The 23234-nt window shown below is 35.4% G+C and overlaps 1 protein-coding gene across 1 annotated transcript in view; it reads right to left on the bottom strand.

The window, feature by feature from the left end:
• Positions 1 to 11302: 11302 nt before the first annotated feature.
• The window catches only part of LOC126246633 (palmitoyltransferase ZDHHC8), a 293717-nt gene continuing 281785 nt past the window's right edge, over positions 11303 to 23234 (bottom strand). The window contains exon 9 of the mRNA XM_049948415.1: positions 11303 to 13128. Coding sequence (XP_049804372.1) covers positions 12231 to 13128 — 898 coding nt within the window. The 3' untranslated portion in view covers positions 11303 to 12230. The remainder of the gene's footprint in view (positions 13129 to 23234) is intronic.

Below are 23234 nucleotides of genomic sequence, written 5' to 3'. Positions count from 1 at the left end.
TCTCCCCAATCCTATTCAACACCTCCTCATTAGTTATGTGATCTACCCATCTAATCTTCAGCATACTTCTGTAGCACCACATTTCAAAAGCTTCTATTCTGTTCTTGTTCAAACTAGTTATCGTCCATGTTTCACTTCCATACATGGCTACACTCCATACAAATACTTCCAGAAACGACTTCCTGACTCTTAAATCTATACTCAATGTTAACAAATTTCTCTTCTTCGGAAAAGCTTTCCTTGCCATTGCCAGTCTACATTTTATATCCTCTCTACTTCGACCATCATCAGTTATTTTGCTCCCCGAATAGCAAAACTCCTTTACTACTTTAAGTGTCTCATTTCCTAATCTAATCCCCTCAGCATCACCCGATTTAATTTGACTACATTCCATTATCCTTGTTTTGCTTATGTTGATGTTCATCTTATATCCTCCTTTCAAGACACTGTCCATTCCGTTCAACTGCTCTTCCAAGTCCTTTGCTGTCTCTGACAGAATTACAGTGTCAACGGCAAACCTCAAAGTTTTTATTTCTTCTCCGTGAATTTTAATACCTTCTCAGAATTTTTCTTTTGTTTCCTTTACTGCTTGCTCAATATACAGATTGAATAACAAGGCTAAAAGGATAGGCTACAACCCTGTCTCACTCCCTTCCCAACCACTGCTTCCCTTTCATGCCCCTCGATTCTTATAACTGCCCTCTGGTTTCTGTACAAATTGTAAATAGCCTTTCGATCCCTGTATTTTACCCCTGCCACCTTCAGAATTTGAAATAGAGTATTCCAGTCAACATTGTCAAAAGCTTCTATATGTCTACAAATGCTAGAAACTTAGGTTTGCCTTTTCTTAACCTTTCTTCCAAGATAAGTCGTAAGGTTAGTATTGCCTCACGTGTTCCAACATTTCTACGGAATCCAAACTGATCTTCCCCGAGGTCCGCTTCTACCAGTTTTTCCATTCGTCTGTAAAGAATTTGCGTTAATATTTTGCAGCTGTGACTTATTAAACTGATAGTTCGGTAATTTTCACATCTGTCAACACCTGCTTTCTTTGGGATTGGAATTATTATATTCTTCTTGAAGTCTGAGGGTATTTCACCTGTCTCATACATCTTGCTCACCAGATGGTAGAGTTTTGTCAGGACTGGCTCTCCCAAGGCCATCAGTAGTTCTAATGGAATGTTGTCTACTCCCGGGGCCTTGTTTCGACTCAGGTCTTTCAGTGCTCTGTCAAACTCTTCACGCAGTATCTTATCTCCCATTTCGTCTTCATCTACATCTTCTTCCATTTCCATAATATTGTCCTCAAGCACATCGCCGTTGTATAAACCCTCTATATACTCCTTCCACCTTTCTGCCTTTCCTTCTTTGCTTAGAACTGGGTTTCCATCTGAGTTCTTGATATTCATATAAGTGGTTCTCTTCTCTCCAAAGGTCTCTTTAATTTCATGCCTAACAAAAGCTAATTATTTTTCATTGTTTAGAAACAGTCCAAGATCAATTTTTTTTTTATTTTTGGAATTTTCTGTTATAGTTCAATGCACTCAGGGTTTTCCCTCCATGGGAAAATGGTTTCCAACCTATATCTCTCTTCACTGTACATAAAAACAAAAACTAAGGAGCGAGCTCCTGCTTTGATATGAAAACTTTAAAGCTGTAGAACTTGATAATGAGAATCAATATTAACTATCATGTTTAATGCAACAAACTTAATTATGTCTATTGGCATACTGTGTGCGCTCTCAGGAATTAATAAAGGAAGTACAATGAAAATGGGAAAAAAACAGTGTAATGGAAAATCAAAGTTACAAAAGTAAAATTTCAATGTAGTGGTTGTTACATTTTCAAAGAGCTGTACATGTTGCAAAATGTTATGATTCATAATAGAGAAAAAGACATAAAAACTAGAAAAAGAACCACATTATTAATATGCACCCTTCGAAATGGTACAGCATCCCTGCATGAAGGAACTATGACATTCAAGCCCTATTTACATCCTACTTATAAAATGTGTACCTCAAACAATCTTCGAACACAGTATGTGAAGAAGTATGAAAGAACAGTGGCTCAGTGCTTTGCATGTAAAACTAAAGCACAAGAGTACGGTTGAAACATTTTTGTTAAGGTTACCAGGGACATTAAACAAACATTTCAAAAAAATTGTATAGAGAAATACAAGTTTTCAGATAACTTCTCACATATGCAGTTGACTTACAACTTATTTGCTAGAGAAAATAAGTCCTTCTGCAAAACTGTCAGGGTCATGCTATACTTATTATTTTTCATAAACTGTTGATAGGTTATACAGTTAAGTGTAAGTGGTGATGTTTTTCATTCTGTCTCTACAAAAACACCTTAAAATTTTATAATGAAGTTGTATAACCTGAAAGGAAAAACAAAAAGGTGGAAAAAAAGACAAAGTAATACCTATGGTAGACACAATAAAGGAGTAACACAACATCTCTTTTTCCACTACGTCCCCCCTTCACCAGAAGAATGTAAAACAACTGTAATGGAAATTGCAAGTGCTCTATTTTCTTAGTGATGTTCAAAACTTAGAAAACTGCCACATATCTAACCCTTTCCCCTTACACACACACACACACACACACACACACACACACACACACACACACACACACACGGGCGCGCGTGAATAAATGAGTAAAACATATATTAGGATTTCACGGGAGGAAAAAAAGAACAAAACACGGAAATTGTCAAACATTTTATATTACATTTACAAATTGAAACAAACACAAAAGTTGAAAGGTACTTTTATACATTACCTTCATATAAATTACTGTATTTTAATAATATATATGTATATATATTATATACTGTTTATTGTATATATATAAAAGTCTATTTAGTCTCGTGTTCTTGCTGCCTCTTGGGAAACTGTCTCTCACTGTGACACACACACGCACGCACGCGCGCACACACACACACACACACACACACACACACACACACACTTGGTATTACAATTATCTTCCTGGGAAACATCTATCATTATCACAACCAGTACTCCCCAAAACATGTTCTCCTATAAACATTCAGAATGCAAAGCAGCCTCTCTGCAGTACATTATTTTACAGTTTAGTGATAAAACAGCAAAACAATGGAAAAACTTAACAACAAAAATTAAATGGAAAATCATTTTACTGGCTTCAGTTAGATATGAGAATATAGTTGCTCTAAATTTAACCTGTCTGTGGGATTTCTTCATTATTAATAAAAAAAACCTCACTAAATACAAAATGCAAGTTAGGTTTCTATTTTTAAGTTACAACAGTATAAAACACTGTTTTTGTTGGAATAAACAACTAATAATTTACATTACATAAAGGGACACACAATAACAAAACAATTCTGGCAAGTTGTGAGAGAAGGAGAAAATAAAAATAAATGCAAACATACTTCTTTTACATACGCAGCTACATAATATACAGTAAGCATGACAACTTCTACTCTCGGAAATACATCACAACTGCTGCATGATGACTTCGTGCACCTATTTGGGCAAACAACAATAGAAACACGCAAAACAATGATTTATTGAATAATATACGAAACATGGGAACAAGCTGCACATTTGTTAATTTAGTGCTGTGATGCTGAACTCTGACAAAGGAACCCACTGCAGCAGAAGCAGTTAAATTCTTTTTAATGCTACATTAAAGTGAGAAACATAGTTCTGTCATTGCTACATGAAATTAACAAGACAGAAAACACAATAAAAAAAATTACCTACAATTACCTTTAATGATTCATGTGTCATTGGCACAGTCTATGCATAGCATATATTTAATCCATGCATAATCCTATTCAATGCATATTGAAAATTGTGTGCATCAGCTGTCACCAGTGTCACCCACATAAAATGCACACACACATGTAATAGTTTTCCTATTTGTCTAGTCACACTTAAATTAATAGTGATCCTGTCATAAGTATTAAAGGGGAATGATGATATATTTAACATGCACTTGTTACTTAACAGTTTTCATGTGACTAGAAAAGCAAGCAAGTTTTTAGAATGGCAAGTTGCAACTTTCCTGTCACATGTCTTGTAGGAAAATTAATACAATATTCAAATGAAGGCAATGGAAAATTTACACCAAGGCAAAGGTTTTGAAACTTTATGGACATAGGAGGCACTGGTTACCATAAAGTGTATTTCCAAGGTAGATTAGCACTAAGATATATTGCACTGCTTCCAATGTAAATAATGCCTGCAATAAATTATACAGTATGTGCCACCAAAGAAGAGAAAATAGTATACACATTACAAATAATATTTTCCATTGTCGTGTACATTTGTGTAACAGCAACAATTTCAAATGTCGTGGTGATGTTCTCTTTCAAATAGTTCATAAAGTCTGAGCAATGGGGCACAAAATAATTTCAATTTATAATTTAAAAGTTCTCTACAACTGTAGCACCCTAACAAATCTAATGGTTTTGGAACACAAAGTCATTTTTCTTACACATTCTGACAGTTCAAGGACAAATGTGACAATAAAATGCATTGAGTGCAGCAGAAATGGAGTTTTTCAAATGCAGCTTTATTGTTTAAAGTATTTGTCTTTTTCATAATAACCAATAATATTGTCAGGCACAGATTTTGCAAATCAGGTAACAGAACAATTTTCATGCTTGATTCTAAACAACTGTGGGAAATGTAATACATGCATAAATAAATGTGATATTTGGTTTCTGACGGAATTTGAAGAAGCGTGAAGGATACTTTCTCCTGGTGTCATTTTGGCAACTATCTTAATGCAAGATGTGAGTGTACTACTACTAAAAAATTTCCTGGTCCAAAATAAAGCAAGATGCAAGTTCAAAGTATTTGCAAGGAGAGACCCCCATGGGTGGGACAGACTTTTTGAAGTCATCTATATGGTTGTGCACGTTGGGATCCCAGGTATCACATCATGCCGCCATTCAGCCTGGTGGGCCATCGTTTGCAAGTAACGTGGAGTGGAGTGGAGTGGGGTGGGGTGGGGTGGGGTGGGGGAGGGGGGGCTGTAATTTCATATGATGCTCTACAGCTTTCAAAATAGTAGCAATACATAGACAAGCAATATAGCATTCCTCGCAAGTAGATGGTTTGAATTTGAGTCTCTTCAGGTGTTTTTAATTTTTTGTTGTTTTATTCATTATACAATGATTTTGACCATTATTTTTATTCATTTAATTAGTTTAAATCTGATTTCTTAATTTTTAATCCTTATGCACATCATTTGAACCACTGTATTAACTTTTTGATTCGTTCTCATTTTTTTCCTTTCATTCTTCTTTCATTTGGAATTTTGTATTCACAATTGTAATTATTATTAGATATCAACTTCAATTTAATGTGTTCTCTTTCATTATATTATATTACATTTCCAGCCATGTTACTGCATTCATTATTTCTATTCTTCATTTTGCTTGGATTTTGTTTTACTTATAATCTCTTCTTTCATTTAAATCTTCACCTTATTTTGTTCATAGTGCAACAAGAATTTGTATTTTAAATATTTGTATGATGATCACCATCTAAAAAAAAATTATGTCTTATAATGGATTTTTTTACACCACTGCTCAGTCAGTATAAATATATTACTTTGTATTCCATTTTTAGACAGTACATCAGCATTTCCAAATGTTTCAATATTATGATAGATATATGAAAATAATTAAATTCACATGCACGATTCCAAATGGAAGAAAAAATGACAGCAAGTCACAAAGTAAAATTATGTGACAAAGGATTTGAAATTAAAATACATTAAAACCAATACTTGCATAAAAATAAGGGTCGAAATCATTGTGATAAAGATTAAAAAATAAAAAATTCAAATCACCTGAGGTGGTTTGAACCCAAGACGACCTGCAAATGGGGCTGTACCTTAACCATTATGCTACGTCATTAGCTCGTTCAAAGCTCCTATTTTGAAGGCGCTACAGGATCACATGAGATTTCTTTCTTCCCTCCTCCCCCCCTCCCTCCCCCCCTCTTTGATTATGAGGATCTACCAGGGTGAATGCCTGCAGGGTGTGTGATATATGGGACACTAACCCACATCACTGTACACATGGTTTCAAAAAGTCAACTCTACCCACAGCGACCCCTCCTATTCAGATATTATTAAAACACTGTAAAGCAATACATCTCTGGTCTATCACATCATTTTACCACCACTAACAACATATTCTTTTCTTTGACCCAAGTTCAGGGTAAATGTTGATAAAAGTGGAACATAAATATCTCTGGGGTACACCACCACCCCCTCTTTCTTGAAATCTACAACACTGTTGTGGACAGATTCAAACAATGTGATGTGGTATTATAGCCTATATAGTTTTGTTATTACTTCAATAAGAAGAAGAAGAATCTGCAGTAACATCAAGATTCTTATTTTTGATCACAGAATTATTATGCATTTAACTCAAGTATTTTTGTAATCTAATTACATCAACAAGTTCTTGTAACCCAGAACTTGCTCATTAAATGGCATAAATGTACTTTAATTTGTACATTAGAAAGTAATGACTTCAATTAAGTAATGAAGGTGTTCTGCCCAAATCATTGTAGATTGGTCTCATTGTTAAAGCATAATACATGTGCACCACAGTTAATGTAAATTCTATAGTTAAGAAACTTTGTCTGCACCAACTGCTCAGGTAATAACCATCAAATTAAATGTTATTCACTACACTTTATTTTATTTGTGTGTTCATCTTCTCCAGGTTTCCATATGTTCCACTGGACTAAATGAATTCTATTGTATAAGGCTAGTGTTGTGTAGCAGCTGTCAAGTTTTATAGCATGTTCAAAGATTGTACAAGCCAGTGCAATGTCCAAACGTAGCAACAGTATCCGTCAGCAAAGAGCTATGTTGATCTCTCATATCTGACAATACTGTGCACTGGTAGCATTAAAACAATAAGCAAAATAAACACTAATCAGCCAAAGAAAAGTTGTTTTACTGATAACAGTACACACATTTCCCTTACACTCAACCACTTGCAACTCACTCTGAAATTTTTTTTTTTTTTAATTTTTAGAAATGAAGATATGCAGGAGAAATACTTTGTCGTAGAAGCATGAATTTTTGGCAAGTACACAACCTAAGGGATTTCTCCTGGATTTTTTCTGACCATTTAAGATATAATACCCAATGATAAGAAATTGATTGGAAAATATTTGAAAGTCAGTGCATATGTAAGTCTGTCTGTCTTTCTTTCTTTCTTTGAAATACATAAGGCATTTACAATTGTCTATTTTCGAGAAGACAATAAAATAATGCGCAAGAGACTTAAACTTATGTAAAATAAAATTAGGCAGTAGTTTTGATAAAAAATAACACCCTCATTTCTGGTGCATAAAATGAACACACAAGAATAATGTTTCATCGCAGATGCAAGATCTTTACGGTACCCAATGCTATTGTTAATAAACAAACATGTATGGGCTGTTAATACCTAAATATGACTTATTTTATTTCTTCAGATCTTCTGATAGTGGGTTTGTAAGAGGTTTCACGATTCATTCACAAATGTGTTCTCAGAGATATGTTGATCCAGTTTAACCTCACAAATAACTCTCACAATTTCCTGTTTGACACATGCGGTGAGTTACCTGCATGTGGGTTCTACTGTATGTGTTGCACATGCTTCTCAACTGTTAAACAATTCTTTTCAGTACACACTAAGCTGCTGACTGAAACTTTCATTCTTTGGTTTCCTTTTGGATTAATTCATAAGAATGCAGCAATTTTATATTGCTATATGAAGAAATAACAGCAGGTATATACATTGTCTTTTTTCTTCACTGAAGCCTGTATAAAACTGAAATCTTGTGATCCTTGGGTTGCATATTCATGGAAGTCTGAAACTGTACGTTTATTTTATGACCTTTCGCCACTCCCCCAACACCTGTCAGCAAATACCAGAAAATGGTTTTGCTAGAAAAATCCTTATTTTTCAGTTAAACCTCAACAGTTAGGACCATTTACCATAGGATGATGATCTTAAACAGATTGTGAAAACAGAGGGTTATTCAGTGGGGGAATAATATCTCAAACCAGTGTCCAGTCTACACTCTTACCCTCTTCATTTGAACACAAAAACCTTTCCATCAACAAATTAGCATCATAAAACTTTGATGTACCTAATTTGAGACTAAATCACTTGCTTGTAGTTTATTTAACAGCAAATACATATCAAAATATTTTCCCATATAATTAAATTTTTATGACCAAGACCGATAAAAGTGATGTAAAATATTGTTACTTCTCCAATCATTCATATGATCTCTACAAGTTATATCAGTAATCCATTGCTATCTTCTGATAGGAATCACTATATGGAATACAACACACAGTAAAAATTTGCCTCCGCAGTATTATGAGAGGGCATAAAATTGTTTCTAAATAAAAAGCAGAAGTGGATCATAAACCCTTACTTTTGTGGTGACAGGAGACCAATTTATGTATGTGCACATAGGGTAGACCATTTATCTGCAAGTTTTTTCTACGGCTGATTGCAATGCAAATATTTCGCTATTTGACACATTTAAGATCTTGAGAAAATTAAAAAACATAAAAAAATGGATCTTGTTGCACAGTGTTTAGCAATGGGCGCAATAAAAGTAAGTCGACTTACTACAGGAAACAGTTCAGTATTTATACAGAACACAGATAAAGGCAACAATATAAAAAATGTAAGCTGAACTGATGATGTCAAAGTTCAGATTGCAGATAAAAGCAGCTACAGTCAAAAGAAAACAATAGCATAGCTGGTAACTTTCAGATTGTCATTGTAAAATGAAAAAGACAAATTAATAGCTATTGAGATGATAAGAAGAAAATCCTAACAATGCACACCAATCAATGTTTTTTGGGATCAAAAATAAAATCGAGAATCAAAATAATGGTGTTATAAATTCATATGAAGGTTAAGAAAAATTCCTGGAATAATAATGCCTTAGGATATTAGTACCTGGTAAAGAAGCAAGATGACTTCCCATTTATCAAGTTTTTATTATATGCATTTATATCCCGCAGCAGATATAATCATCTCAACACGAAGACATGTAATGGACCCTACATCAACTATTATTATCAGTATCTATTTACTTCATACTTTATTAACTTACTGGATGTAGTTTCTCATCTCATGTGCCACAGCTGTTTTGTCCCTACCATTTTGATAACGTTTTTTACCATCTTTGGAATATTATTCCTGCAGATTATGCTTACACTTTCAGTGTTCTTTCTATTTTTGTTTCTAATCTGCGACTGACAGTTTTCAGTTATCTCCATCACGCTATTCTCATATCACTTGTTAGTGCACAGGTTTTCACATATTAAGCACTCTCAATGAGTCATTTATTTTAGTTAATATCATGGCACTACTGCTCTGCTCATTTTCAGACTGCTACTGATACAGATTATGCCTACGAATATAAGATTGATTTTCAAGCATGTCCCATTATTTCTCTCCTGTCATTCCATTTCTTCTGTGAGCACAAACCAAGAATCCAAGAATAGTTCAGTTTTTCAATTTTATTTTATTTGGGGGTTTCACTCTATTCACAGAGAAAAATCTTAGGGCAACATGTACAAGGTTTTTTTTTAACATGTTTGTTTTCTAACTTGCAGTACAGATAACACAAAGCAATAATATAACATGTCTTGAATATTTTCTTTATGTCTAAAAATTGACAGTGCTTTACAACTGGATTTGTCTGGCATTTTACGAGTAAAAATGTTTCTGTTTGATTGACCCCCTTTTTTTTTTTTTTATTAGTTGCTGTGCAGTCAGTCTGATAAGTATACCATTCCTCTGCTGCTGTATTAGATAAATGTGAACCTGTTTCATGAGAAACAGTTGCTCAGTTGGCCAATCAGTAATTTCCAAACACTACTCTCATTACCCCTGACTAACACCCTCCACTTGATTGGTTCACTTTGTTACTGAATTTTCCCCATTTTTGCTACTGCACAAAAATTCATATATATAAAACAGATCTTAAAACATAATTTCAAAGGGATTATGAGAAAGTGACAACACAACTGTGTTTATGTTGCCTAGGACAGCCCATCAAACTTATCTTTCTCACAGTAATTACTTGAAACTAGGGTGTAAATACTGATTTACCAAGAGAACTAGTTGGTTGTTACGCTCACAACAGTTCTAAAAATGCTGTAAACCAAGTGCAAACATCAGAGAAACTCCATTTCTATTGCCAAATGTACAGAAAAATTTATATAAAAAATAAAAAATCAATAACAATACCTTCCAAATTGGCAAAGAACATTTTGCCAACAAAGGCAAAGCAACTAAAGACAAATAGCACATGCCCCAATACAGTATTATGATATCAGGCATTTAAATGACTGGCACTCTGTTATATGACAGGTGGCAATTAGGAACCAGTACATCACCTTTCACTCTTGCTAGGTGTAACATGTGAATGGTAACTATTTCCTTCGCGGTAGGATTGTTTCCCTATAGAATGTGACACCCATGAATGCTTTCTCTCTCTCACTTTTTCTTTTTCTTTCTTTTTAAAGTCAATAATTCAAGGCGCATGTACATTTAATAATGCAACCATAAAGTTGTTGGGAACTTCTTGCTTGAAATTGGTATAGTGTAAGTAAAATTAAAAATACATGGATATAGCTGTAACTACATGAAGAGAGACATCCCAAGACACATGCAGTTAGTGCATGTACGGCATACAAATTTGAAAAAACTGGCAGTAAAAATATCTTTTGTAATATTGTCTTATTAAGACTTCCTATATTCTGTTCACAACAACATCTGCTCAAAAAGCAAACGTAATTTTCTTTTCATTAGAATATCAGGAGGCAAATGTCCACAATTTTATCGGTGTTTCAACTACATTTCTGTTAAGCTGTATCTGAAGGTACCTTCACTGGATTTTCTGCTTTCAGTTATTTTGTTGCCTTATTTCTTGATAGTTCACCAAACTCCAACTAGCTCAGAGAGACAAATTTGGTTATGATCATTTAAAAATTTGTCATAAAATTGTCAGTCAACTTTGCCTTGATTCTAACTGTTAGTAACAAGATTTATTTATTTATTTATTTATTTATTTTTTTGTACTGCTGAATTCAAGCTAAGGCTTTTCTTATGCGTAGGATAATGCACCTTGAGTTAATGCAGAGCATAGACAGAACAAATTAGTGTTGGGTTACTTATAAAATAATAATAATAATAATAATAATAATAAATAAATAAATAAAGCATTATAATGAAGTTTGTAAGCATTGTATGAAGCTGCTCTTTTCTCTATCTTTTAATTTCCTGAATATAAAGATTCCAATGACGGCAATTACACAGATATAAAGAAAAATATATGAAGGATAAATAAATTTACATAAGGAATCTTTTATAAAACACGCATCTCATGTACTTCATAACACAAAAAAGAAGGAAGGAGCACACACAGTATGCACAGACGTGCTATGACACAGTAACTCAAGAGCTCATGAACCATTGCTAATTAAGATTTGGTCTTCAGACACATTAAGTACAACACAAACATCTCCAAAACATAGTTATTTCTTTCTCTTTTTTTTTTTTTTAATTCAGCACACAAGTCTATATTGTAAACTTGCAGATTCAGTATACTGATATTAACAGATAATACAAAATCACAAATTAAAAAAGAAAATAATAATAATTATAAGAAATATAGTTTGAAGGCTATTTCAGTTATATAAGTATGACAAATTTTGGGACATGGGGAATATAGTGTAAAGATCTATATAAATTATGGATTAACAGGATAACTTGCAATATTGCAGTAGCAACAATCAGTTATGTTGTGTGATGATATCAACTATTTATAATTTATGGCACTTAACAAAAACAAAATGTGTCTGTAAGTCTTTAACAATACAGTAACTACACGTTAATGCAATCATCATTAATTTGTAAAAAATTAATGTTTATTTTCTTCATTTCATTAGAAATTTGTCCTCTTTCACTTGGTAGAGGCATCACAAGATTACTGGTTGTCAGGGATACAAGCTAGTACCTCAAAATGAAATGATCTTTCAATATGGTAATCTATAACCCCTTCTTGACAAAGGGAAAGTCCTGGCCCCTCGTAAGTAGTTGTAGGTTGCTTGTTTGTTGTGTGGTAACGTTCGATTTCTAAGATAACCGCACACCTGTATACCACCTGGGCCAAGCCTTCCCTATACAGAAATTTCATAATTCATATCATAAACACTAGCACGGTCTGGAGTTGGCGTTGAACTTCGATGAGTGTCTTGAAGAACTGAAGATGAGGTCCCACTCACTGGGCCACTAACAGTTACTAGCCTATGCTCGGAACGAGGAGTACCTGGGGAAGCTGAAGTCAGCTCTATTGAATCGGACATCTCTAACGCTCGCACAAATGACATGGGTCTCCTTGAGCCCGGACTGGGTCGTCGTCCATCACAAGAAGAAACTGCCGCTGTTGGGGTGGTAGGGGTTACCATTGTCTTTCGTTTAATCTGTGGAGATTGTGGAGGAGGGTACACAGGGACACCACCACGCACTGGGGGGTAATAGGAAGCTGGAGGACGCTGACTATACATTTGCTGCTGCTGCTGCTGCTGTTGTTGCTGCTGCTGCTGCGTAGGACTTGTTGGGTTTGAGCGATAATACTCGTACCCAGCACTCCTTTGATGCTGAGAAGGCAACGGCTGATGATGATGTGATGATGCTGCTCCAATTCCATTTCCATTGGACCCATAAGCACCAGGAGAAGTGTCCTTCCACGTATAAACTCCCCTTTGTGGAGAGCCAGCTAATTCTCGTATGTTATCTGCTGTGTTATTTGAGCGTGCATATGCGAGATCACCACCAGATCCACCTTGCCGAACAAGCTCACTTTCCGACAGGAATCGACGCTGTGGACTTCCATAACTTGACGTTGGCGGCGCAACTCTAGATGCTGGATGAGGCTGTACGCTGTGATGTGTATGGACAGCACTGATTTGTGAGGGCTGTTGCTGAAATTCATAGTATGTGGATGACGGCGTCCCCATTCCCCCAACTCCAATAAAATCTGGTCGTCGTGGCTGTGTGGGAGTGCCTGGGTTGGACCTATTACAAACAAACATGTTTACAGAAATATTAGTACCTTCCCAAAAAACACACTAAAATTCAACTGTTTTTAACTCTGTGATTAGCTTGTCATTAATAGCATACATGGAGCGGGATTTTTTTTTTTTTCTGCGTTTAATTTTCAATGAGATCAGTAACAGCAAAACACTTTTACAGGATGTCCTTTGGCAAACATTCTGGTATACTTAAGAAAACAATACTTAGAACCATAATATATCACTCAAGCTTTCTAATGTATATACTTGCAAAACTAAAATAATTAAATATGTACTGTTATTGCTAAAAGCAGAACAACGACCACAGGAAGGTTGCAAGAAAGTGCTCAGAAAATAGAATAACAGTGGACCAAGAGATCAAGGAAAGCAATTTATAACAGCACAACAAATGAAGTGATCAGCAAAACAAAATTACAAGCGATCTTGTGGGCATCTGCGAAACTGCTAAGGAAACAAACAGCTTAGTAGTTGCATTACGAGACATTGTATAGGGCCAAAATCTTCTCATAACCTAAACTAACTAACAATTTCAACAGATATACCAAAGAGGCTCAAACCAAAGCAGTTTGAAGCAAACTTGGTATTTTAGTCATCATTTTACCTTGAAAGGAACTAAGAATGAAACCCCAGAAGAAGGTTGAGGAGTTAACAAATGATGTCGTGAACAAAGACTCAGATCAGGCTGCTTGACGAAAACATCTCCTCAACTGGTTAACATCACCTAAAGAAACATAATGTGCATATGGGTGCACAGACAGCTCTGCACAATATGGAAAAGTTGGTGTATGTGTGTGTGTTTGTGGAAAAGAAATAGTCATGTTAGAAAAAGACAGTACAAAAGAAGGAAATATAAGAAAAGTGTCTACATACAAAGACAAAAGAGAGTACTAAAATATTCACAGAGAATAATCACAGCCAACCTGCTATTCCTATGAACTAAAAAATCAGTGTAGCTCTGTATCTTCTTCCAAGACACACAAAAAGTGCACTGACAAAGTAATCCAAGCTCCATAGTATGTCCTACAGCTGTTGCCAACAGTTTTCTGTTATCGATATTCTCTCTAACTCATGCAAAATATTTGACTCGATATGCAATAAAACATTATGAAAAGCCTGCATATCTAAATGCAAGTTTGTGAAAGCTCAACTACTTTGACAAGTCATATTAAATTTTCTAATGCCAAAAGAAATCTAATTTACTTTGCTTCACATGCGGCAGATTACTTGTCAAATGAACACATTAAATTAAATTAATAAAAACTATAACTATAATCCAGGGAAAGATACTTGCTGCAATATTTCTTGTGGCATCACTCAAATGGATGCGACAGTGCTTCAGTTATAAACTGTAAGCTCCAATGACTGGTGGAGCAGTATAACTGAAGCACATAATATACAACAAATGTTATAAAATCTACAAAAACAACAGTTTGACATCATGCGGCTTACAACGAGAAACTACTATTAACCAGCTATCTGGCTGTTTGGTTTATGTACTATAAAAATATGGCAGAAGTCAAATCTTCCGGTCTAGAAACATACAATGAGTAATTTTACATAAGAGCCAACTGATTCAGTCTTTCACATACAATGTTCGCTCTTGTTGTGGCTACAGTTCCCAGGAATTACATAGGGTCTTGCGCACAATTCACTGCCTAATGTTTCATTATCTTCTGTGCAAGACATCACAAGAGAATATGTGGAAAGGTACTTAAATTCCCTGACATCTAAAAATTTTACGGAAAAACATGATCCAAAATTTTACTGTTGGAACTGGTGAATATGGCTCGTAGAACCATTTACTTCTTGTCCAGTACACCGGACATTGTGGCATAAGATTTGCAATTCCAGTGATGGTACTAGTTGAACTTATATTTTTAATTTTGATTACCACAACTGGTTTTGACCACCAAGACCATTTTCCAGTGGGAGAACACATACAGTTAAGTCAGTCTGTATACTCACATAATGACAGACATATAACCACCAGCTGAAACCAGTCATGGAAATCAAAAGTAAAAATACAAGTCCAATTGGTGCTGTCATTTGATCCCACAAAACATTAACACTCAGCTCAATGAATACACAATTTGTAACGTAAGCAACAAGATGACGTATCTGCTGTCGAACTATGTGCTGGGGTCACAAAACTACCAAATACAATTCTCCAAAACCTGAGGTTTTTTTTTTCTTTCTTTTCTTTTTCACATATAGTCATCATTATACTAGGATGTACGAGCCATAGAAACTTGCAGGATGATTTAAATTATACAAAATGTAAGCCTTGGTGTTAAAGTACATCTTGCTTACATATTCATCATATGGACTCCAGGGCCCATACTGTTTCAGTACAAGATATTTATATGTGAATTCTTTAAAAAACCCCAGTACATTACAAGTTACACAGTACTATAAGTACACTATTTTATTGTATTGTAAGTCGAATATTGCCACTAACAGGTACCGTCGAAGTTCTGTTGCATTGGTAAAAGCATAAGCAACACTCTAGAACTTGCTGTCTCTTACAATACAAAGAGACTGAAATTGAGTTCTGAAATAGCCAGCATTATCAATGCACACATTACAAGGTGTTAGCACTGTTTGTCAAAGAACGTCAAACAACCTTCTATTTCACACACATAATTCTTCATACGATCTCAATGGAAGAAACTGATGCAATTTACATAGCATTCTCTCAACTGACAGAAAATAATATATGATGTGGCCACTACAGCCAGAGAGAGAGAGAGAGAGAGAGAGAGAGAGAGAGATCATCATGTTGAGCTTTTGTGAGTGTGTGTGTGTTTTCTAATATAGAAGAAGGCCTTCTCGTCAACAGCTAAAATGTACAGCAGTCTTTTCACTGTGCTCGCCTGTGACTCAAAGTCTCCTCCTCCTCCTATTCACAATACAGTGGTACCTCGCTTAACAAGCACCTCCCACACCACGCAATTTGCATTAAAAAAAAAAAAAAAAAAAAAAAAAAAAAAAAAAAAAAGTGACAAAATGACTCACTTAATGAGCAATGTTCCATATAATGAGTGACAATAATTTATTGTGAGGTCACCAGCTGTTCACATGTGGAGGGGGAAACAATCAACAATATGAACCTCATTCATTCTTGGCAGCAGCATACGAACAATGTCTTTAGTATGTACTGCGTCTCAGTTTAGCCCTCTTTCTGCTACCATCTTAATGCAGCTTGTCATCACACATTTTTCTAAACTTGTATTCACACAGTGTTCTCCTGTGTGCAAATTTTATAACCTTCACAAAAATGTCCCTGAAGATAAAGCTGCAAGAAGACGACTATAAAAGAAAGACAATGACCTTAGAAATGAAGCTTAAAATCATTGAAAAACGCCAACATTGTGTGAGCACTGCTGATTTAGTACACCCATACAATCGGTCTACATCAGCTATTTGTGCTGTCCTCAAGAACAAGAACAAGATTTAAGAGACAGATGTTTGAAACGGAGTGACAAGGGTATCTAATCAACAGTTTTTTATTATCCTATGGATAATCGTATCATCCTGTGGATAAATGAAAAGCAACTACAAGGCGACACTTAACGAGAACATCATTTGTGAAAAGGCGAGAATTATTTTTGCTGACCTTGTTAAGAAGACACCAGGATCATCAGTGGCCAAAGAAGTGTTTAAGACAAGCTGTGGGTGGTTCGAGAAGATTAAGAAAAGAACAGGCATCCACAGACAACAGCGAAGCAGCAATCTTGTGATGCAATAAGAGAAATGCTGAAGGCATGGATATCAGTTGATCAGTTGCATCGTACATTGAAAATCATCACAGCAATAAAGAGTGGCATGTGCACTAAAAATTTATTTGATGATAATGCTGTCACATTTTTGCCAAGTGTTGAAGTGTTGGCAGAACAAATGACTTCATTGTAAAAAAGAATTAGCTATGTATTGCGATTAGTAAAGTACATAATATTGTATGTGTAATTTTCTTTGAATATATGGCATGGAACACATTATCATATTTTACATTAATTTGTATGTGATAAATTGTTTCGCTTAATGAATGTTTCACACTATGAGCGAGATTCTGGGATGAATTACGCTCGCTATGCGAGGTTCTACTGTATTGTTGTTATTCCATCCTGGACTTTCCATTGTTTAAGTTTTACAGATTAAAATAACACAGATACGTGAAGTAGAATTTTGTTAATGCAGTCTACTAATGCATGAGGTAGAAAGTATAATCACATTAATCCACCACTGATAACAGCAGACGAAATACTGATACTCAATTATTGTTGATTCATCTTCTCAATACCAATATGGCACTGTAATTCCTGCAGCATCCATTTTCTGTTGTTCTCCAAGCACTGGATGACATAGGTACAAGAATTGGGTGATGTGGGTACAAGAACAGTCTGTACGCACACTGACACTGGCTGGATCGGTGCATATTGGCTGTTACAGCTCTGCCATGCCTGACTGCATCTATCCACCCAGCAACCATTCTGTATGGTAAAGCAACATTTCCTACCGCTTCCACAGGCTCCTCAAGGCATTGTCATGCATTCCTTCCATGGTACACAGCAATCTTTATGTAATAATGCAGTTCAAGTTTGGTAACATCGACCTTGAATGACCGCTCAACTCATATTGTGATCTCTGTTCACACTTTATACTCCTGAAAAGCACTGCCATCTTGTGTCACAGCACATTACTACGTATTCTTGAGGAGACTCCTCACATCATGGAATGCGCGGAGTTTGTAATGCACTATTGTGGACTGTTGCAATTGACAGTAAAAAATGTTTGCAATGACAAACTTTTTTTTTCTTGTCTTTTTTCTCATGCTATATGTTTATGGTCGTGTATGTATTCTTCCATCTTCCTACATGTAATGCTTATACATATGAACTAACCTTCCATTTGCATGTTGCAGAATTTTTTTAATTCATTAGCATTTTCAAGACAAAAAAAAAAGGTGCTACGACTTTTGCGATAACTCTCGTGGTTCATAAGAACTTCATTTCTGCACCTAGCAGTTTGTTGTTGACCTGTCTGCTTGTTGTGCAGGATTATAGGTCATGTTTTATTGTGGGAATAAAATCTGACAGGAGGAGTGTCTGTTTTGATCTTAGAACAACTTGTTTGTTTCAGAGAAGATTCTGAACTTGTATATGACTAGAAAGCACGCCATCAACAGGGCATTCTGAGGTAGCTAGTTGTTCATATAAAGCACTGAAGGCAGCAGAAAATGTTTCGTATAAAGAAATTGGTTTTATTTAGATATTCATGCTCAGAGTATAATAAAACTAACACAGTCTTCAACCTACATTATTCTCTTGTGTGCTCGGCTCTCTGTGAAAACACTGAGTGTAATTTCTGCATACCAGGGCAAACTTGATTAAGTCATGACACTGACTTTGGTGAGATAGAGAAAAAAATAAGTGCACAAGTCACATTTATGCATTTCAAAGCCACTCCACATCAAAGCGAAAAAGACAGATTTGAAGCACCATTACACCATGAACCCAAAAACAACGAAGGGTGTATATAATGATGATGCTGAGCTATCATTGTTGTTTCCAGAAGGTAGAGACATTGCTCCACTGAAACCAAGATACCTACAGTCCATGACATCTTTCAATTCATTAGTTTTCCCTTTCATTTTATAACAATTTAAAAATACAAAACAGTGCACATTGCACAGGGTATATTTAAGAAACTCAATACTCAAATGTATTTGTTTCAATTTTACTTGTCAAACTTTTTAATGATTTACACAATTGTATTTGTCATGGATTCTCAGACATTTAAAAAAAATGGTTTCATATTCGCCATTAACTGTACATTACAATATCCACTGTTGCAATTTTGGCCTTATGGTCATTTTTAAATGGTTACAGATGCTGGGAAGCCAGCAGTATACAACATTAATAAAAAGCATAAAAATGTCATGAGCCTCTATGTCTTGTGTCTTTTGTCACTTACACCATGTGTGATGGATAGGATAAAAACCCATGAAACTAAATTCGTGCTTATTCCACATGTCAGTAATGAACACTGTACTCACATTACCCATGAATTCAGTTTCATTGGTTTTTATCCTATTCACCATATAACGATGGTGTATGTGACACAGATTGACATGAGCCATAGACACTGATGTCATTTTTATGCTTTTTAGAAATGATGACTACTACTGCGTTTCAGACTAAAAATGACCAAAAGGTCAAAACTTTGATCGTGAATATTGTAATGAATGTAGTCAATGATGAATACAAAGTCGTTTCAAATAGTTTTCATGATTGTACTTTAAAATTATCCATTTGTAACAGTGACTTACTTTCTTAAATATAAAGTTTGTTAAAAAAGTAGTACAAGCAGGAGTAGAAGTAGCTAGTATTTTTTAATTTATCATAATTTCCAGTTGCTACATTAGATTCTACCATCTGATGTGCCTATGTTGTCAATTATTTCATGCACCTTTAATTACTGGCTTTCCAATATCATACTGAGAAATATCTTGATATTTTAATCTGTTGTTGCTTGTTTGGGCTGACTTTCAACTGAATCCATTCAAAAGCAATACACACTATGTAAATACTTTAAAAAAGATATATAAATAAAACTATTCCACAGCTGGAATCCTATGTAGTACGTGCACTGGATCAGGAAGTGCTTCATCACTTACTTCAGCCACAACATTACAGTAGCTACTATAGTACTAATGCATGGAGTATGTTTACTCATTAAGGTTGTTAGTAACGACTTTTAAGAAATGGGCTGTTTGATTTTGAAATATGCTCACACATGATTTAAACATTCGAAGAAAAATGAGGCCGATCATCATCAGTCACTTGATTTCTTGTATAAATTGTCATTTTCAACCAAGAATTTGCATTTAGTCTGTCTACTCAGCAAAGAGTGACTAACAACAAACATTGTTCCAAGTGTTCCTGCTCCAGGGTCCTAACTTCACCCATCCTACACCCATATCCTCTTCCCCACAGACTCCGCTTCCACCATTCTGTCTACCACCTGCAAATTCATTCCATGTCATCATTGTACACTGCGCCAACTCACCAGTGCAGGTGCAGGAGCATGCGCAGCTGCCCATGCCACATCCCTATCCAGTGCACCTGTTGGCTCTCCCTCTCAGCTGTCAGTCACCCTTCCACAATGCTCCCTCTTGCTCCTCACCATCTCCCCCTCCCCCCCCCCCCCCCCCCGCTGGTGTGTGTGTGTGTGTGTGTGTAATTTTTTAATAGCTGGTACTATTACAATACTCAATATTCTTCTTCATGCACTTGGAGTGAAGAAAGGAGAGTAAAAACCCAATCTCAATCTAAAATTACATTTGTACTCAGCAAGTCCTGGTACAGTGAGTGGTGGAGTGTAGATAGTTCAGTTTATCCTGTGTATTACCCCTACTCATTTTCCTTTCCATTTGAAGACAGAACACAGGAGGAATGATTGTCAATACTCTTATGTGTGTATTAATGTGTCTCTTGGTTTTCTCATTATGACCATTATGCAAATGTATGTTGGAGGAAGCAAGAAGTTTCCTGAGGGGTATTAAAAATGGACTCTTATAATTTTGAGAATACAAGTCACTGTGATACACAACAGCTTTCTTGTATTGTGTCCCAGTGTAATTTTTGAGTATAACTGAATTTTTCATGCCAACTCAGCAAACCTATAATGAATTGCACAATTCTTCTTTGGATCTTTTCTCCCTCTTGCATTAATCTAACTTGCCATGGCTTCCACATTAATGAACAGATAACATGAGATTTTTCCAAGTGGTCACTAAATTTGACTATCTCCCTTCTGCAAGCAACATTTCTGTGATCATTCACAATAGGTCACATATACTCCTAGATACTTAACAGTTCTGACTCGTTCCTGTAACTGTTCATCACTTGTAAGTTGAAACAATATTTGGCCTTTCCATGTATTACATAAATTTATATCATGAATCTGCCACCATTCTTTACACTATAAGGCTTCCTGAAATCTGTGCCAGTTTTTTAACAAAGTGAACTCTACGTAAATAACTGTCATCTATGAACAGCTTCAGACAGGTATAATGTAGTTTACATGTATTATGAACAGTAACAGACCTAATGTATGTATCTGAGGTATAATTGATGCTAATTTTGCTTTACTTTTATGGAGGTTCTCTGATTAAGGGTGTCATACAGAGTTCTGTTGGCCATGTGGTCTTCCACCTAACTGCATACCTGTTTCAAGTTACAATAAGAAATATTTTGTTTGCCAGCACAACAGTATGGGCTCATGCAAAGATTGACAACAAGAACATGTCATAAGAAAGTGTTCTACTATCTGCGTACTTATGGACCTCACAAACAAAAAACAAGTAGGTTGCACACAATCTGTGACTATGTAATCCATGTTGATTCCTATAGATGAGTTGTTTGGTCTTCAAAAAAGTTGCCACATGACAAGAAAAAAATAATTGCACCTCACCTGCTCAACAGTAAAGTACACTGGCTCAGTACTAAAGTACCAAACTATGGATCCAAAGATCTCATCAGTCCTTCTCAGGATTCTTAGCAGTCACTTATCAATTCTTTCATCTCTGCCAATGTTTGAGAACGATGCCACACTGCACCACAGCTCAAAATCCACATTAATTGTAGGTCCCCCATATACTTCAAATGTCCGAGGAAGGCAATAGCATATTATCTCTAACAACATCAAGCCCAGTAAAGCACTGGTGACATTCAAACGAATATTCAAGTCAATGACAGATTTTTTTTAATTTGCTACAAAACAGCCGTCACTTGTTTCAGAGATACATATTACTGCGCATTTGTGTAAAAGAATGCAACTCATTGGTATCTAGCTTGGGAAGCTACTTTAAAGTACATATCTGATTTGAGGCATGTACACTTCTGTGCAAAATTTTCCAGCTGTAACTTTTTGACAACCAAGAACTGCACGTTTCAATTCTCCAATTTCGTGTTCAATGACTTGGTGGAAATAGTGATGATCTCTGGTTTCATCACATTTAAAAATTCTACTCATGATGATATTCATTACAATCAATTGTTAACTGCACAATGAGATGTGTTAAAGTCAGTGTGTCTTTCAGGGAGTGTGGTACCACCCCCCCCCCCCTCCCCCTTTCCAAAGATTCCACTTTTCCAATTTGACAGAGTCTTGCAGACTGACATGAACTAAAGCTCTGTAGATGGGTGGTGGAAGTTCCTTAGTTTGTTCCATAGATTATTTGACTCATTCTTTAATCAAAATGATGTGGAACGAATCAGTTTACAGGATATGTATGCATGATTAGTGTTAACATTAATGAACACGCTATCTAGTCCTACACACACAACTACACTAAAAAAACAGACATTTTTACTGGCTAATAGTTTATAAATAGAAATTTGTCAATGGAGTAGAAGGAATTGTCCAGGAGAAATGATTTTAAGTAAGGTTTCAAACCTGCTTTGCTAACTGTCAGACATTTAATAGTAATGGACAAATGCTCAAAAATTTTTGTTGGCACATATAGAACTTCTTTCTGAGCCACCGACATAATTAATAATGGGTAATAAAGATCATTTTAGTTTTCTTTCCACATTGTGATGGATTATTTATGGTGAATTTCATTAGTGAATATATGTATTGTGATGGCACAGTTAAAATGCCGACAAGGTCTGTTCAGAAAATTCCAGAACTTTGTCCTTGAAATTTTTCTGCACTTATCTTTTACTTATTGTGCATGGTTGTAACGTAGCAAGTTATTACGAGATAACATTCAATGCAGTAAGGCACGCAGCCATATAGCAAGGTGGCTTCAGGATGGCTACATTTTTTCTTCGCTCTGACTCAAAGCGCAGCCGACATTACCAGCTGTGAGAACTGTCTCAAGTAACATTCAGTCAGTACGCAAATGCATATCCCTTACAAATCTAAGTAAACCATAGTAATTATCATCCGATTCTGTTCAAACTTGATACCCAATCTTTTATTGTTAAGGAAGGGATCCTGTGAAAAATTCGGATTTTTATCAACTATAGTTATGAAAATTGAGAAAATTACTTAAATGAACTAAAACCGACACTTATGTTT

This window comes from Schistocerca nitens, chromosome 1 (genome assembly GCF_023898315.1).
Source record: "Schistocerca nitens isolate TAMUIC-IGC-003100 chromosome 1, iqSchNite1.1, whole genome shotgun sequence".
Classification (NCBI taxonomy): Eukaryota; Metazoa; Arthropoda; class Insecta; order Orthoptera; family Acrididae; genus Schistocerca; species Schistocerca nitens.
The sequence above is the reverse complement of the archived record's forward strand: the minus strand, read 5'-3'. Positions and strand labels throughout refer to the sequence as shown.